At 40.7% G+C, this 18,764-nt stretch overlaps 1 protein-coding gene and 1 long non-coding RNA gene across 3 annotated transcripts; one reads left to right on the top strand and one right to left on the bottom strand.

The window, feature by feature from the left end:
• Positions 1-5,068: 5,068 nt before the first annotated feature.
• On the bottom strand, positions 5,069-18,533 carry LOC309878645. The gene is made up of 3 exons (XR_014317590.1): positions 18,512-18,533; positions 9,556-9,771; positions 5,069-5,084 (listed from the first exon to the last, which is right to left on the bottom strand). It is a non-coding gene; the product is annotated as an uncharacterized lncRNA (long non-coding RNA).
• Positions 6,451-17,851, top strand: CLBA1 (clathrin binding box of aftiphilin containing 1). 2 transcript variants are annotated; one of them, XM_082761404.1, is made up of 7 exons: positions 6,451-6,489; positions 7,194-7,274; positions 7,596-8,297; positions 11,587-11,735; positions 13,282-13,411; positions 14,678-14,791; positions 16,107-17,851. In XM_082761404.1, the coding sequence occupies exons 3-7, from the start codon at positions 7,842-7,844 to the stop codon at positions 16,269-16,271; spliced, it is 1,014 nt and encodes a 337-aa protein (XP_082617530.1). In that variant the 5' UTR covers positions 6,451-6,489; positions 7,194-7,274; positions 7,596-7,841; the 3' UTR covers positions 16,272-17,851. The 2 variants fall into 2 exon arrangements, with proteins under 2 accessions (XP_082617530.1, XP_082617529.1); XM_082761403.1 differs by lacking the exon at positions 6,451-6,489 and adding an exon at positions 6,496-6,833.
• Positions 18,534-18,764: the final 231 nt, after the last annotated feature.

Genomic DNA, 18,764 nt, shown 5'->3' with positions numbered 1-18,764 from the left:
AATCTTTGTGCTAATTGTTTTATTTTTTTCTGGATTTTTTTTTTTTTTTTTTTTTTTTTTTTTTTTTAAGTATCAAGTGCTCAGACTTAAAGGTGAAGCGCAGCAATCCTAATGGAGTGCCTGACCTTTCAGCAACCTCACTGAAGTGATGAAATTTCCAGGCAGGCTAATTAATACACTGGTACGGCACCAGTCAGGTGTACCTTTAGCAGCTTAGCGCTCAGCCGAGAGGATGAAATCCTCCTGCCCTCCACACACGCACATCTCACTAACAATAATGGATTTGGGGCCTAATCGGGCATTAAAACAGAGGATTAGCGAGCTGCAAACCGCAGCGATCACAACTCAATTTACAGTGCGTGCAGGGCACTGGCAAAAACTACAAGGCGTGTTTTCTATAAATTAATGTCTAGATATCTAAAAAAAAATGCAGGTGGCAGAGACTGTTGGATTTATGGAGGTGCTCAGTGCAGTCTATGATGATTTGGAATGATCAGCAGAAAAGAGACACAGAATTGTAGCTTAATAGGAAATTATCAAAGAGCAAGGAGCAGGTGTAAGTTGGTGACACCGATTAGCACTGAATACAGCTTTGTTATGGTACCACGTGCTGCTGCCATACATTTAACAACCTCCTCTTTGAAGCTGTGGGATGTGTAGCATTTTTCTAGGAGCAAGTCCAGAGAGTGTAGGGCCCACTTTCAGCTGCATTCAGAAGGGAAACCATAAAAAGCTATGCTCCCAATTTTTCCAATTTGACTGCACTCAGGGCAAGGAGTGGAGCTTTAAGTAGGAGAAAACAGCAATAAGAGAAAAATAAGAACACTTTTGTGGGGCCATGCCACCTAACCAGACAGCCCTCAAGCTGTACTTACGAGAACTGGATGTTGTATGGGTTCTACAGCTACCCAAAGGGATTGTACAGAGAGGAGGTCATCAGCATTTTTTCTTGGGTGACAAGTGATAGGATGCGAGGGAATGGCCTCAAGCTGTACCAGGGAAGGTTTAGGTTGGATCAGGAGAATTTCTTCACAGAAAAAGTGGTTAGCCATTGGAATGGGATGGCTAGGGAAGTGGTAGAGTTGTCTTCCCTGGAGGTATTTGAGAGAGGTGTGGATGTGGTGCTTAGGGATATTATTTAGTGGTGAACTTTGCAGTGTTAGGTGATGGTTGGACTGGATGATCTTAAGGGTCTTTTCCAACCTAAATGATTCTATGATTGTATGACAATATTTGTTGCATGGGTGGGAGGCAAAGCCATCCATGCCAGGTCAGGATGGGGCAGGCAGTTCATGATGGCTGCTGATGGTTTCACATAGCTGCTGGGTGAATGATTTCGCCTGCAGCTCACAGGGGACTGCTTTTAATGGTGTGCCAGCCCTCCTGAGCTGCCTGGTGATATTTACTACTTCCCTGCAAAGCTGAGCTCAAAGCTGTAATTCCATTAGAAGCCTTGTGTCCCTCCTCACCAAGAAACAAGTACGGAAGAGCAGCACCCTTACTGTGTTGGAAACAGGAGCAGGCACACAGAGGGTGCCACTGCCAGTTGTGGTGGGGAGGAGGCCAAAAAACTATCTCACAGTGCAACCTCGGAGGGGTCTTCTGTGGGATCCAGGAATAGCAGCCCTGGAGCAATGCCAAAGCACTGACAGTTCTCCTGGTTTTCCACCAGGGTGATAAAGCCCACATGAGCAGCTGCTGACATGTGCTTGCTTACAAGGTGCGTGCCTGCCACGCTCTTGGTGAAGTGCAATGGGACCTCAAGACCACCTTTAATCTCCTGAAATTTATGGACTGTTGCTTGCCATACCAAGAGCAGGCATGAGGTTAGCAGCCTCCTGCTTCTGCCACCAAATTATTCTGCTACTCAGGAGACATTTTGCCCCATATAGCAAGAATTCATGAGTGCTACCTCTTCCTTAGGGCCCCAAGCTGTAGCTCCCTGAGTTTTAAGGAGGCTAAAGGCAGAAGAGAGAACAGTTGGCAAACGGGGAATAGAAAAGAAAATCTGATAAAAGAAATGAGGGGTTCAGCAAGTGGGATTGCCAACAGAAGGGAAAGCAGCTGAAGACAGGAAAGGATTTCAATCTAGAAGTGTCACTGGATGATGGAGTGGTGGCAAAGAGTTGGTGCCTCTAGCACCTGGCCCTTTATATATAGCACAAGAACCACCTCAGGATGTTGCAGGAACTCTGAAAGGTTCAAGTCTCCTTTTGGCACATGTGTTAGGTAACATGATGGCGGTTCTTCAAGTAGTGCAGCCCACATACATCTTTGGAAGACGGTGTTTCCATGAACCGCCATAGTGAAATGGCACTTCCCTGCCTTTCCCCAAAAGTCATTTAGTTTGGGCTTTTAAAATCACTCTGAAAAACAGAGTGATTTCACACTGGTTTTCAGACTATCCACAGAAGTAAATGTGAGCTTTGTTTTGCAATGACACTTCTGGGCTGGACAGAATTGCTGAGAACAGCCACTGAACCCAGGGCACATCCATCTCATGCGTGTATCTTCCACATCCCAGGGAAGACGAGAGGGACCTAAAATACATCTTACATCTCCTGGCAAAGGATGTTGACTTTATTGTAAGTAGGCCTTTCTACAGACAGACAGTGGAGGGGTCCTGTGAAATGGCTTTTCCGTGGTCAGCACATAAAGCAGGTGCTCCAATACCTCTTTAATGTAGTGCGTAGAGGGGATGAATTACTTGCCTCGCACAGAAGCATCAATATTGTTGCCTGCATGCAAGAGACACAAGGGAGAGCTGCCACCTGCTGTTGAAAATACACTGGTTGATCCTTTAGCCAAAATACTAACTGCTAGAGGTGCCACAGAGCAAATATTTCATAGGGGTTGCAGGAAATCCGGACCCACCTTGCAATAGGGAGAAGTGTCTGCCCTGAAGCAATGCCATTCTCATTTCTCAATCAGGAAAAAGACAAAGGATTTTACTGATATTTTGAAATATCTACACTGTGACACCAACAGCAATGTGAAGCTGGAAGGTATCTCAACATTGTTGTGCCAGGAGGGAGTTTAGTGGAATTATGAACCGTACTGTCAAATTTGAGCCACAGCTGATCAATTAAACCAGTGTTTAGAGATGATCTCTGCAATTTTTTTGTTGTTTTTGTTGTTGTTGTTGTTGTTGTTTTCAAAAAAATGAGCACTCCATACTGCTGTTGAAATGACTGCTGATGTCCTAAACATCTGAAAACCTGGGTATTTACAGTGAGAAAAGATTATTACTCATCTTCTGAAAAGACAGCTTATTTACTGAAAAGTTGGTTTTGAGTCACCCAAAATTGACCTTTATTTTTACTTGCTGAATGTCATCTTAAGCCAGTGTAGATAAATGTAACATATTCTTTTTTTTCAATAAAATAATATTTCTTTATATTAAAGAAATTATATTATATCCAATATTTAATATAAAGAAAATGTTCATCATTTAAATAGCAAGTTAATTTTGTTTAATGCTTCAATTAAAGGAAGAAAAAGAAATACTGAAAATACAAAGCTATTATTTGTTTGTGTTTTTACCAGGAGGGAAAATGAATGAACAAAGCAGTCATCAATATCACCTTAGTTGTTTACAGGGAACCACATAATTCAATAATTCAGGACCAGATCACTCCACAAATGAGTGAAAATTCATATTACAGTGGTGTGGTACTGATTTTCTGTGAAGGTAAATATTTTTCAGCTATTCTATTGAGCTTCTTTATTGCAAATTAGGTGGTTTTGTTTTGGTTTGTTTTTCCCTTTTCTTTTTTCTTTTTTTCCCCATAAAAGACAAAATGAAAAAGAATAATTCTAGAGTATATGTGCTGAACTCAAACAATTTTCCAGGAGGAATGGTGGCAGGAGCAGCAATAGAAGCTGCAGGTTAGTGTTCAGTTAGATCAGTCATTTGTATCAGTGAGTAGTGAGGTTCTGCTCTACTACTTGTATACATTGAAGTGTATAAATATAAGCTTATAGTCCATGCTTGAAGCTTTTTGCAGACTGATTCTTTACATAAAGACTGGCTTTATTTATTTATTTATTTATTCATTTTTAATAGAAATGATAGTTCAGAAAGAAATTACAGAACTAAAGCAGGAATTACAGGGTAAGTCTCAAACCCTGTTTTATGCCAGACAAAATCACAAGATTTACACACCAAACAAATAACAGGAATTTTGTCCCCAGTTCAGAACTCTCAGAGGGAAAAAACTGTTAATCCAGCTGCGATACTGCTTTCCATTTAAATTTTTGGCCTAGAAGAGGGTGTCATTTAAAACATGGATTTGCAGCTGCTGCACTCACAGCATTGTCTCTCAGCTGGGCTGAGTCAAGAGATGCTAATTCAGATGGGTCAGGTGGAATCCACTTTACCTCACGCTGATTCCCTCTGATTTTAAAACCTGCCCTAAATACCCAGAGGAGATATTTCTTGGGGTGATTTTGTGAGTTTTTAGCTGCCTTTGCCCGAGAGTGAGGCAGTAGTAGGTGCGTCCAGCAGGTGGTGCAGCCCGTGCTCCTGTGGCCTCTGGGGCACCATTGCTTCTCCTGTAGGGACTCAGTTAGCAACTGGTGATTTCCCAGGTAGAATTTTAAGGTGTGTTCCTGCTCTTACAGAGGAGTTTCTGAGACGTGGGGCAGCTCCTGACTCTCACCAGCTCTTCCACGGCTCTGCTTACACAACTGTAAAGGCAGCTTGAATTTGGCAGGGAAGACTCGGGTTTGCAAAACCCACGCGTCCCTTCCCCTCCGGATGCAACGCGTGGTATGAGGGGAGCGTCTCAGCCTTTGCACTGTCTGTCTGCTGCCTTTTGCTTTGAGGAGTGAAAATGTAAAGCTGTGCAAAACAATCTTGGCACTGAAAAAAAAAAAAAAATGAGCTCCCTTCAAAACTTAAGAGGGCCGCTGGAACCGCAGAGGTCCCTGAAGCGCAAACTTACTGCAGTGCAGGATGATGACTCTATCCTAAGAAGCTAACAAGTCAGAAGCTTTGGGGCTGAATCACAGTCTCGCTGAGCTGGTCGGGTTTCCTCAGAGCTGCGGGCTGCCACGGGATGGCCATGGAGGGTAAGAAATGGCTCCAAAGCAGAAAGAAAACAAACAAACAAAATCTTTCAGAGACCTGCCAATAAAGTTCTTTTGGCTCTGTGTCTGGGCGTTGTTCCCAAAGTCAGCCTCTCGCCTTCAGATAAAACACTACAGCCTGAAATGAGAGTCAGATGTGTGGGAGGGGAGCGCACGTATCTGTGCCTGGGCTGAAAAACATATGTACTGTAATGCCTAGAAAATGCTTTTTATTTTGGGCCTTGCTCCAGAAAACCTTTTTCCTTGCTTTTACAACTGTCCTTTGTTGCTTGGGACTGCCCAGAGTTTAAACCCAGCCCCGAGGACAGGGAGTTACTGCCAACACCCTGAGGGGAGGCTGAGGAGTGTTCTTTGTGCTCTTCCCTCTGCCTCGCAGATGTGGAGCACAGCCTCGGGCACGCTGCCTCCAGCCCTTCTGCCACTCTCAAGAGATGGACAAGAAGGGACAGTCCCCTCAGGCTTGGGGGTGGCCTGTCCCCAGGGACCCACAGCTTCCAGCTTTATCTGACACAGCCAGGGGGTCGAGTCCCAGCCTCAGAAAAGACAGGAGAAAGGGGACAACCTAGTCCCTCACAGGGCAAAATGAGGGAGAGAGGAAAAGATCCAGAGAGGCTGTAGCTGGCTTGTTCCTAGCATTTTATCATGGGGTTATATTACTGGGTGGATTGAGGCTTTTTTCTTGTTGTTGTTGTTGGTTTTTGCTTTTTCGTTCAGTCTGTGTCCTGGAATTTTGTGATTATGTGAGAACGTTAGCTGTTCTCAAATTAAGAACAAGCATGAATCGCCACCATCAACCAGCATGTCCTTAGCTTGCCAGATTACAGAAACTAGAAAATATGAATACTTTTTTATTTATTTATTTATTTTTATGCCATGAGTTTAAAATTGATCTGGCTCTTTCTGGAGGGTGGGAGTTGACTTCTGGCTGCCAGACAGCCGGTGGGCCTGACCCAGGGAGATGAAGGTGAAGGCTATGGGAACAGCAGAGGCCCCTGGGCACAGACAGTGGATGAGAGAAGGACCTGTTGATCCAGAGAAGTGGGAGAGGATCACAGAGTGGTTTGGGCTGGAAGGGACCTTAAAGATGCCATGTGCGGGGCCACCTTCCACAGCCCAGGCTGCCCAAAGCCCCATCCAGCCTGGCCTTGAGCACCTCCAGGGATGGGGCACCCACAGCTCCTCTGCGCCCTCAGCGCGAAGCGTTTCCTCCCGACACTGAACTATGGAGGAGCGGGGACTTCACCAGGGCAACAGCCGAGAAAGCTGAGGAGGAGGTGGTGAAGGGGAAGGCGCAGATGTGCCGGGAGGAGGTCGGGCAGGGGAGGCAGGCACACCTCGTCCCGCCCATAGCGACCTGCGGCCGCCTCCCTCCTGGGCCCGGGCCGCTGGATCGGCGGGGTAAGGCTGCTCCCCCCTGCCCGACACGGGCCTGGAGGCCAGGGGCTGGGGGCTGAAGCGAGCTCGGCTGCTGGGGGAGCCGGGCTGGGCTCGGTGTGCCCCCGGGGGGAGCCCGGAGGGAGGCTGCGGGCAGCTCCCCCCCCTCCGCCGCCGCCCCTCGGAGCCACTCGTGGGGCTGGAGGCGCCCCGGGGGTGCCTCTGCTCGGGGGTGAAACGCCGGCCTCACGGAGCCCCAGGGGAGATTGGAGGGTCCTGGGGGGCTGTGAGGGGCTGTGAGGGGCTCCCGGTGCCCGGCCCGGCCTCCCCAGAGCCCCCCCGGTCCCTTGGAGCTGTCCCCAGCCCAGGTGGGTGTGCGCCGGGGGTAGTGCCTGGTTGCTCCATCGGGGTAAGCTCGGAGGGGGAAAAAACATTAAAGAAAAAATCAAGATTTGTTCTGTTTCTCTGCTGAGAATGTCTCATAGTGACCGGTCCCTATAAAACGTGGTGTTACTGCCGCTCTGAACGCCCCCATGCCTGCCAAAAGCAACCCCTTGGTGGGAAGGATGCTTGAGGAGTTGAGATGGATCTGAAATGACAAAGGCAGCGTCGCATATGTAATTCACAGATGCCAAATTGATCTTATTAAATCACTCTTAATTGCTTAAATAGTTGGAGGCACTATTGCTTTTCACAGCATTAAGCTGCTGGTTCCTGTGTTGCTGCAGGTCACATTTGCCTCTTTGGTAATCTTTCGGACTGCGAAAGCCCAGGCAAACAAAAAGAGCCCTGTCTGCAAGCAGTCTGAGGTGGGTGAAACTGTTATAACGTTGGATATTGGCTGTAAGTATTTCTTCTTGTCTGCTGTGTGTATGCAGTAAGTACTCAGTTAAGATCCAACAACTTCTGTTAAATATTTTCCAAATGTTGTTATTAATTTCACGGTTTTCTTGTGATGTGGGCAAAATTACTTGAAATGTATACTGCAGTGCTGTGATTTTTCAGTTGCATAATACTGGAACACGTTTATTTTAACTTGAGCATTCTTTCTACTACCTTATCGACTATCTTTTCTCATTCCTACACAGCCCTTATCACAGAAGTATTTATTTACAATTCTTTCATTTCAGGCTAATATCTTACACAGAAAGTGAGACTGAATAACATACACGTGTGGATTTCTGGAGGAGAGACTGAAGGACATCCTGTTTTGATTTAGCAATGTTATTACTCTTTGGGGATGAAATGAAGAATTTGGTTATGTTTTGGAAATATTCAAATTTCTAATACAACTGAAGTTAACTAGTGTTTGGTTGTTTTTCAGTACAGATTTCAACAAGTGATGTCTAAATGTGGGTTGTTCCTTTTAAACAAAGATGCAGAACCTGCCACTAGTAGAAAGTTGTAGTACTACAGACACATCACCCTGCATGTCTGCGAGAGATCTAGCAGTTGAAGCAGGTGGTATGTCTCTCGACGGGAGGGACTATAACATGAATGAGAGGACAAATGATGAAGAAATTAGTAACCCTGGGGTAATGCAGCAAAGTCTCCCTGTAGTGAATAGCAGCAGAAGAAGTGAGGGGGATTCTGAGAGCAGTTATTGTACCTCAGAACCCAGAGGTTCCTGGGGTGATTTTGAAGGCTTCAGGGAGTCCTTAGGCAAATCAGAGAGATTCGACCATAATCCTGAAATTTCAGTGAAATCTACAAAAACTTCTGAAGGCGATACAGACTGGAATGGAGGACATTGCAGTACTTCTGCTGGTCACTTGTGTTCTGAGCCATCTCTACACAGTGGGATACAGGACGTTTCGAGCTCTTTAAATGAGGTAGGTGTTAATAGTAAACCAAAGACCAGAAATGTTTGCGTTACTGCTTCCTACATCTTAAGATCTGTATCTGAATGTCTGCTCTATGGAGGATAATGCTGTACAGGGAGAGAAACTGTCAAGCTACTTTGCAGTTAACTCAAGTGGAACAAAAGCAACTTCTTCACAGTGTTTGACAAATACTTAAGTTATCCTGGTAGAGAGCTTTAAAGAATGTAATGTGTTGCTTTGCTTCTGGAGACTAGGAATACATAAACCCTTAAAATACAATGATGAACCTTGCCCTGAAGCATGTGCAATTTAAAAGCTGGACAAAATGAACATAGGAAATAAAGAATTGGGAAGGCGGGTAGCAAAAATAGGGTGGACAAAAGTTCTCTGAATTTCCTGCAAGCTTATTCAAATAAACCAACAGAAATTTGAGTTAGAATTTGAATAAAACATTAATTTCTGTTATTTAATACACTTCTTTAATAATCCAACAGTCTTTCTGGAATTTTTGATTGGTTGTGGGTGGAAGTTAATGGAAAATGGATAAAAATAATTTAATACCATTCATTTTCTGGCATAGGGTGTCACAGTCTCTTATACAATGTTATAACTAAAATCTGAGTAAATACTAAGTTAAACAATGTGTCCTTTTAAACTGAAGCTTTTTTCTTTTTAATTATTTTAAGGGTTATACCTTGTTGCAATTAAGGTGTTTTACTGTGTACCAGACAAAGTGAAGCAAACTAACAAAGGCTAAATAAGAACGTGCAAGTACAAAACAAAATGAAAAGCCTTCATTTTTTTCATGCTGATTTAAAACACTTGTAAAATGAAGGGAGGGTGTTCAACTACAACTTTCACAGAGTTAGTCAACAGCAGTAATAATTTACTGCTTATAGTCTGCTAAATGAGTTCTGATATGTGCAGGAACTGAGAGTTTTTGGGAGACAGGTTTTCTTGTCCTTGGCTGGGAACTTATTACAGACGTCTTACTTGGGAAAGCACAACAGTGCACGTGGGGTAAGCTGTCTAGCAGTGGTAGAATGGAGATCGCAATGTACCTGGTGATGAGCTGCTGGTATGCACAAACAAGATAAATTGTTTGTTGTGCTGGAAATTCAGATAAGAAGCCTTATGCTGAAAAAAGAGGGTGCGTAAGGACTGGAGCAGAAACAGAATATAACAGTTTCTTTCTAAAAGCTGTGCATCTTAATTGTACCAAACCCTTTCCTTTATTTTTGCATTTATCAGAGTCAAAAGGAAATACCTGGTATGAGCTGAAACGCTATGGAGGGTTAATATGTTTACATTTATTTTCTTTCATTTTTTTCAGGGTTGAGAAGCAGCTGTAGAGCAGTTGATATCTTTGGATGTAGAACATACATATAACTTGTCCTTCATTCGTGAGCTTTTTGTATTGTTATTTTGAGATCATAAACTTGTCAGGTTGGGGCTGTCTTCTCTATGGTCAATGGAGAAGCACCTAGGGAGGTTAGAAGGGACTTGTAGAGATTGTCAGAAGTCTGCCCCTCATTATCTAATGCTTCAATTAATTAAATTATAACAGGCTGCAGCAGAGTTCTGTATTTTAAAATGAAAACAGTCATGGATTTCTTTGCAGTAACAGGATACTTTGTCTACATGATTGAGCAACTTTAAGGGTTTTTCATGTTAATTAAATAGTGGCCATTGTGAGTGGGACTAGTGCACTCGCTTAAGCCCTAGAGTATTCTGGTATAATAGGATATAGAGGATTTATTCAGAAAGCACAGATCTGAAATTAGTGCATTCATATTCTTATAATCAGTACAAATCTCCAAGATAAAATTATACAGTAAAATTGCAAGATTTTCTGTATTATATTGAGCACTTCATCTGGCTTGACTAAACTGTAATCTAGTGACTTGTTTGTAATTTCTTCTTACAGCTGCTGATGTTACTCTGATACAAATACCAGGCAGGCCTGTGCTTTCCTCTATTTGCTCTTTAAGAAGTATATTTTCATAGAATTTTGCCTTTCAAACATGTTTTTCCTCCATATATTATTATAAATTAACTAAAGTGATGTATAAATCAAAGTATTATGATACTTAGTGCAAGATTCAATGGATTTTATCCAGGAGTCTTTGAATGTTCCCACGGTCACCCATCATGAAGAGCAGTTTAGTAAGGTCTGTACTTCAGCGTGGGCACAAATTGTATTTCTGGAAGCATACTCAGAAGTACAGAAGCCCTCTACCTCTAGTTGATTATGCCTGCTCTTAATACTTTAAATATTCACTGTATTTGCCTGAATTTAGTATGAAGAAACTGTGGAAATAATCTAAATTTATTTCAGTCGTTTGAATTCCAATTGAAGGAACCTGTCAAACTGTGAAGTATCCACATTTATGTATTTTTTTTCAGATTAAATTGATGATTGGTAGGCAGTGAAAGTGAGCTGTCTGGTTTCATTCTCTAGTTTTCACACAACATCGCTGCTCCTGGCTTGCAGTCCTCCTGCGGGGTGTTGAAGTCAATTAGCTGCTCTGATTTAGAAAACTGCAGCTATTCCTTCTTTGAAGGAATAAAAGGAAAAAGCTTCTGGACCAGATGGCAGAAGAACATCCCTTTAGGATAAGGTGTAAATGATGTGCATTTATCTTTGTATGCACATTTTCTGGTCTTCAGATCACCTTGTTACTTCCACTAGGCCTGTTCTCATGAGTCTGGATCACTCACCTGGCTATGTTCACACCTCCACACCTCCTCCATACTGCTGCTAGAGGAGGAACAAGTATGTAAATCTGACCAAGCTTTTTAATATAGGATGGAAAAAGTTTGGTACAAACACGAGTATATAGAGACATGCTGACCCCAGCTTTGGTGGATTTGGACAGTGCAAGTATTGATTTGTAACCGTAACATTTAGTAGTTATGTTACCTTTGGCTGCATTAGCTGCGTTAGAAATGCTGTTGGCAAAATGAGCTTTAATTGGTTTTGACCTGGACTGAATTTCCTTGAGGAGAAGGAGTCTTGACTGCTAGTAGGCAAAGCAATGTGTGACTTTGTAGTTGTAAAGTTAAGAGAGCAAGGTTAATCAGAAACTCCTGGGCTCTTGCTTCTCCTGCTCTAATTCTAGGTAAATACTCAAAATGCTGAACGATGGAATCACTCCCTCTGCTCCATTAATATTAATACTAAATTTAAATACAGTTAATAATAAAATCTATGGAAACATTGTAGTCTTTGGACCAGGTCCTTCATGAACTGCGGGGCTGGCCTGTATAATATATGTAATAAGTCTGTTTTTTCTAGGCAAACCACAGCTATGAGGATATATTTAAGTTGGGCTTTCCAGAAGTCTTTGTATCGCAGTCCAGAGAGAACATAAGAAGCTTAGATCAAGTACTTCATACAAATAATGAAGATGTTGGGATTCCTGAGCTTATGAAGAATCAACTTTGGTAATGAGTTTAGATCAATAGTCACTGCCCTCCCCCCCCTCAAAACAAACAAACAAAACACTTCCTCAGCACTTAATTGCATTTCATAATTTAAAAATTTGTGGTACTTTATAACAAACTTATAAACTAAACCACTATGCTTTTTCAGAATACAGATCTTACCCTTTATGTATTGTGTTGTTAAAGGAAATGGATTGTTTTAGCTATGGGAAAGCAAGGAAGGGAATATAACAAAAGTACAAATTTCTGTTTAGAGTTTTTCCTGCTGTTGGTGTGACTTCGTATGACTAAGCTTCTGGAATGCCAGAACACCCAACAAGCAGCCTGTTCTTCCTGTTTGCTTCTCCTTTCTTCATAACACATCTGACTTAATTCCTCGTCATCTGAAGCAGGAGCATTGCTGCTGCTTCTCCTGACAACTCACCCTCATTTTTTTTTTTCCTCCCTTCCCCCTTTCGCCAGGTGGTGATTGCTCTTCATGTTAAACTAGATTTGCTTCAGAATCTGTGGTGCATCTGGCTTCTTTCCTGGGGTTGTGTTAATAGCAATTAGTATCACTTAGCTTACATTTAAGACAGCTGGAATGGTTTTGGATTTATTACATGTTTTTGAAGGATCAACAGCTTCTGAAGAGAACTGCAATTACTAAACAGTTTTGTAGTTATTCTTGCATACATTTGAGGCTTTGTATCTAGAAAGTTTTGTCATGCTTTGGAAATGTCATAAGAATTGCAAGAAATGTAATTAAAACATTTACTGTGGGCATCCCTTCAGCAAGTTCCTTGCGTATGCATTAGATCTTATTCAGCCTCAAACTTGTAGAGAAATATAAGAAATACATATTTAATATATATTTAAAAGGACTGCAGTATTATAGCAGAGTACCAACTAAAGATGAAAAAGCCTCGATATACTGTGATGAGTAACTACACAAGATCAGCAATACTTTTATGCTGCACTACATAAAAGCATTTGGATTTATACAGGATTAATACAATGTAAGATCCTGAAGTAGTACATAGAGGGAACTGTCTAATTCCCACCATTTCAGCAGTGTGTGCCTTTGGCTTCGATTCTCTATCGTGTAGTACGTCCACATCCAGACCAGATACCAGCAAGTTGACCTGTAGCAGGCTGCTGGGACACCATATTGCTGATACAGAGGAGAAAGGTCTGAGAGACAGATAAAGCAGTGTACAAAATTAATAGGGCTGAACTCTGTACCCACATATCACAGAAGTGATTAATTAATGTGTGTTGCGGGCATGTAACAACTCTGAAGTATGCTTCTAGTGCACTTCTTGTCTGAGAAGCCCAAACATACAGTTATGGTGACTGACTGTTTCCATTAATTGTCATGCAATTTTATTAGTGCATTCAGTTGATACTTTGGACGAATGTAAAAGTTGTTTTAAGACAAATTGCTTTTTAGATCGAGGGAAGCTAGTATACAGTTCTCTGTAGTGAAAATTACTAAAAAAATTATACATGTTTCTACTGGAAACTTTGTACACCTTGTAACCTCAAACTGTGTTTTCTCTCCTAGCATTGATTCTGGAAACATATGGAGAACTCTTAGAGACTTAGATAATACCTCCAGATTAAGACATCCCTGGAGTAAATCTCATTGCCAAGAAAACCTCTTGAGTGTTCTTGGAATAGATGCAAATCAAACGGTAATTGAACAAAGGTTTCCTAGTATACTAGTATAGACCTTTGATTACAAATCAATTTTGTATAAGGTATACAAGCAGATGAATGAGGAAATAGATCATGATTAGTCATAAGCTTAAAGAGAACCTTTCAAAATGATAGCCTGATGTTTTCCCATCCTTATATGTAAGTATGTGTGAAATTGTGCTGGGATCAAATTTTGATCCTCTTTACATTGAGGTCTTCATTATGTAGCAGCCTGTTGCATTAGATGGTACAGTCAACTTTAGGAATAAAATGTAGAATTAGGTTTCAGATGTGTGTATGGTTAAATAGTTTTCTTTTTTACTCAGAGTATGAGGAAAATGGTAGTCTAATATCTTTCTATTAAGTGAAAATTGGATCTGAATCAGTGAGGCTGTTAAAGTAATTACTGCAGTAAAAACATTAAGTTTTTACTGTATATGAACTGAAAGTGTGTTCCACTTCCCTTTTCCTTAGATTACTGTCTACTTTTGCAAGGCTTGAGGAGAGAAATGTATTTTAAATTGAATTGAGAACAACAAACAGTATTGAAAATCTGTAAAAGAAATGTCTCTGTTTAATCTCTTGTTTTGAGAAGATGAAGTCATCAGGGATGCTTGAGTATTCAACCTGGTTATTTAGGTGGCATGAAGCAGTTGCTTGTGCTTCTCAGAAGTAACTGTTCCAATCGATAATTTGATTGCTGTGGTGGGGTTGCTGTGTGCAGTTTTCATTTTATGGACATATTTGACCTTTCATGCAAGTTATATACAAACAGAGTCACAGTGCTGAAGGTATAGAACTTATACTGCACTTGACAGTCATTTTTATAGAAATGTTATCCAACAGGAGAGAATGGGAGACATTTCTCCAATGTAGTAATCTCCTCTTCTGTCCCTTGCACAAGCAGCTTAAACTGGTGTCATTACTTCTTTTTCTGTTACTGGAAAATTGTATTGCTTTTAACACTGATTTCTCAGGAATTTCCTAGTTCAGCTGAATTTCTGAATTTTATTTGTAAATCTATTTTGAAATTGTCTTTTTTAATTTTAAGTCACAATTTGATTCACATTTGTAGAACTTGTTTTGACATAGGATTTTTTTTTTAATGCAAAGGAGCACATGATAAATCTAAATACAGCTTTAGGACGTAAAATTTAGTGTTTGTTATTTGAGGGAAAACTTCTCTTTAGGTTATATGCCTAACCTATGTCTGGCTTTGCTTATAGTCATTAGTAAAGGAAATTTAACTTTTGCTTTATTAGGACTCTTCAAAGAGCCAGGATGATATTTTTGAGGAATCAAATGTTAAAGATAACGAGGACTCTGGATTTGATGGATTCAGTATTAATAACTGCAAAGCACTGATCCAGACCAAGGTAAGAATTGCTCTAAAAGTAAGTACTTTGGAAAAGCATACAGTGTATTTTACATGTTTGGGTCAGCTGTTCTGGGTCTGTCCCCTCCCAGCTCTTGCTGCACCCCCAGCCTGCCTGCTGGCAGGAGAAAGTGAGAAGCTGAAATGTCCTTGGCTTGGTGTAAGCACTGCTCTGCGACAATTAAAACATTAGCGTGTTATCAGCATTCTTCTCATCCTAAGCCAAAACATAGCACCCTACCAGCTACTAGGAAGAAAATTAACTCTGGCCTAACTGAAACCAGGACAGCAGCCTGGATTGGTCAAGCTGTTTACCGGTTGAGAGAGAGCAGCAATATGTAAAAGAGGCAGGATGCTCTGATGACAAAGGAAAACTGTCAGGTTAAAGGATCACTGAGGTCCTGATGTCGATCACTGAGAATGATCACTGCAACTCACTCTTCAAAAATACAGTAAGGGAGACATCAGAAGCAAAATTGGTAAAAGAAGAAATTTCATTCAAGTTCGCGTTTCAGATGTTCAGAATGATTCACATTTGGTTTGTTCTCTATAGAAGACAGGAACTACCTAAGAGGAAGGTAGAATTGATGTTACAGTTACAAGGCCTTAGAACATTAATATTTTTAAGCTATGTTACCAAACACAAAGAGAATTCTTTCTTTTTACTAAAAGATTGATTTAGGATCAATATTCTAGTACAAGTTCCCTTCTTCAGTGGAGAATAAACTTGAGCAAGTGTTGCTGCTGTGGGGTCATGTAGTTTGAAGTACGTTTTCATTGCAATGTTTATTGTATTTGCAATGTTTATTACTATTTACTGTATTGGACACTAAAGTATACTGTTCTGGGAACCTTGTACTTAAGAGATGATAGGTTGGAGAACTCAGAAAGAAAATCAAGAGAGACTATTGAACATATTCCTTCCTAATTCAGTTCTGCTTGGATCATACTAGCTGACACATACTTGGAGCTTTGGAAGAAGTGATTCAAAGTGAATTAAGGAGGAGTAAAAGTAGAAAGAATCATGATACAAAGTTAAGGTAAATAGATAAATTTATTCTGGAGTAGCCTCTGAAGGGAAAGAACAAGCTCTGAAGCTTCATATCTCAAACCAAAACTCGTTAGAAAATGTATGTTGACACCCTAATTTGGAAGCAAGTTAAATCATATGATGGGATCTTTTCCATTTATCTTCCTGGTTATGTCCTTTTTTTATGCTGATTTTATGAAGTCTGTCTTAAAAATAAATGGAAACATGCTAAGTGATGAACTTACTGTAGTATGGAAAAAATTAACGTTTTTATTTTTTCATTCAGCTTTCTGTATCACCAGATTCCAGACATGACCTTTTCACCTGCAACCTTTTTTTGAAAACCACATCATCAAATGGAAACAAGCAATATATAACAATCCCAAGAAAGAAGCACATTTTCACTACCCAAAACCTAAAAATGAAATTTTTCAATAATGATATTTGTTGAACCAAGTGCACTTTTTAATTATTTTTTTCGTTCTGTTTGAACTGAATGCAGTTCACCTTCATTTTCTTACTGGCTTGGTACTAAAGACTACATGTGTTTTTCAGGAAAGTGACAGGTACCTAAAGCCACGTTATTAGAAAGTATTTATCCTATCTAGTTGTGAAGTCAAAGCTGTAATTTTGTCCTGCTGAGTTTTGCTGCTGAATCATGTCTCCTACAGTAAGTCCAGCTGCAATCACACTTTAAGAATTGTCTGGTGGACTACTGTTCTGAACTACTGATCTTTCAGGCCTGAATGCCTTTTTGATAATAAACCTGTTTACCCTGCCAAAATCTAAACACACCTCACGTGTGTTGTGAAGTGTGCCTTGTTACCATCTCTTCTATTTGGTCCAGTCAGGATCAGCTGAGATCTTGTACTTTGCCACTGCTTAGCACAACGAAAAGTGAGCCTTCTACATCCTGTGGCTTTTGTTGGGGTTTAGGAAGATAGAACTTCTATGTCTGATAGAGCCTGCTGCGGTAATACGGGTAGTATCAGTGGCGTGACTGGATTCATGGTGTTTTGAGCTGGTGTTGGTTTCTAACTGAAATAAATCATACCTCTGAGGCTGATTGTAACCAGACTTTTGGATTCGTTCAGCTACCAAACACTTGCACCATCCATAATCATGCTTGTTAAAGCTTAACAGCAGTGTAGTTCAGGACTTGTACTGCACAGCACTGTAAGCTGTGGCTGTAAGCCTTTTACAATTTCACAGTAATTATCAACTGTTGCCCACCTTCCTGCACTTTGCTGACATTCATATAATTCATTTGTCCTTGTCCATTAGCAGCTTTATTTATTCATTGATAATACCTTTTATGCAAGTTACTCGTTTATTTACTGTTCTGGCCATTCTGAATATGGGAACTTTGCACAACTTCTTATTTTAAGGAAGTTGCTAAGCCTGATGGCTTTTTGAACAGAATGCTAAAGCACTACGACAGATACTCTATGTATTGAAAGCATGGAACAAACTTTGATATTCCAGAACAAAGTTAATTAATGATATGCCTCATATATTCTTAGAATTAAGAAACTGGCAGATTCCAACTCCTAATCTAGCAAACTGTTCAGCAGTGAAGTTATAACTGTTATAATTTACTGAACTTAAATAATGTTTATGATATCTCATTGCTATTACCATAACATGAACTGTGTATCAGTTACTTGGTGAATGGTAAGAGACCATTTGGAAAAGTGCTGTTTGAATGTAAGTGGCTCAGCAGTTTCCTTCTCAGAAGTTTTGCAGGGCTTGTGGATACAAGAGCAGGGTTAACTTTTTCACTTAACACTGGATTTGAATTTGTTTTCAAATTTCCCTTTTAAGTCTTTTTAAGTCTTTCAGAACACTTGAAGGAGTGTTAAATAGACTGTAGTAAGAAACTCACAAAATTGTAAATTGCTAGTAATTGATGATTGGAAATAAACACCTGAAATCAATTATAAGAATAAAATCCCTCTTATTCTTTCAGACAAGCAGGGCCCTGCAGAGGGGCTTGAAGTGGCAGTTTGTAGCATGTATTACCAGCAGTTGGTGCACAGTACCTCAGAGGCCCCCCCCCCCTTTTTTTTTTTTTTAGACTTTAAAGTTTGCCTTTGCTTTCCCTAGCATTGGATGAATGTATCAAAGAATTTTTTGCACCATTACTCCAGGGGAAGGGCAAGTACATAATGTCTTTCGTAGTAGCAAGTCTTAGAGCCCTAAGATAATGAAAAAAGGGTTTTTAGTCATTTATGATTCAGTGAAGCAAAAACTACTGAGGATTTTAAAAGTGGTGAGCTCCACTTTTTCTTTTGGACAGATATTTTTTTTTTTTTTTTAACTACCTGAGTACCTTGATAAACACTGGCTGCACAAGACAGTTGAGAGACCTCTGACTGACTCCTGTCTTCAGTCTGAGTTCAAGGAAAAAGACTCACAGATCTGAAATTACAAAGTAAATCAATTCAGCTTCAAGTTTGCGGAGTCCTGGCTGCCCTCATCGGAGCTGGGACACAATCTGTCCATTTGGGGTTATTCACAAAGACAAAATTATGCTCTGTTTCTCTTAAGCGACAACAAAGCATGCCCAGGGAGACAGGCCTCTCATTTTCAGGCATACTGCATAGTAGAGACTAGCCTTGCCTTCTATTCTTATCCTCAGAAATGAGTGGTGACGGAAAACCCTCTGATATGTTTTGCACAAATACTCACTGTTCATTTCCTTTTGTCATTTCCTTGTTGCCTTCCTGGGCATCAAGCCAAGTGTGCTAACAATCGCTGCTCACCAACTCTTGAAATACATGGTTGTATTAAGTAGTAGCAGGTGTTTATTCTGTGAAAATGGTACAGGGAGGAAACAGAGCTTCTGTATCTTAGTATGTTTTAAGCTATGAATTTCGTTATTTTCAGTCTTAGTTGTGAGCTCTCAGCTGTGAAATACTTAATTTTGATGAACTAGTTACTG

The sequence above is a fragment of the Aythya marila genome (assembly GCF_965140915.1).
Source record: "Aythya marila genome assembly, chromosome: 5".
Lineage (NCBI taxonomy): Eukaryota > Metazoa > Chordata > Aves > Anseriformes > Anatidae > Aythya > Aythya marila.
This window is presented reverse-complemented; position numbering and strand designations above follow the sequence as displayed.

Bases quoted from the DNA above. Each gene is read 5' to 3' on its own strand.
- CLBA1 (XM_082761404.1), top strand. From the start codon at position 7,842: ATGCAGAACCTGCCACTAGTAGAAAGTTGTAGTACTACAGACACATCA. The intron at 13,412-14,677 runs GTAATTGAACAA...TTGCTTTATTAG, and splicing joins GAATAGATGCAAATCAAACG to GACTCTTCAAAGAGCCAGGA. The intron at 14,792-16,106 runs GTAAGAATTGCT...TTTTTCATTCAG, and splicing joins AAGCACTGATCCAGACCAAG to CTTTCTGTATCACCAGATTC.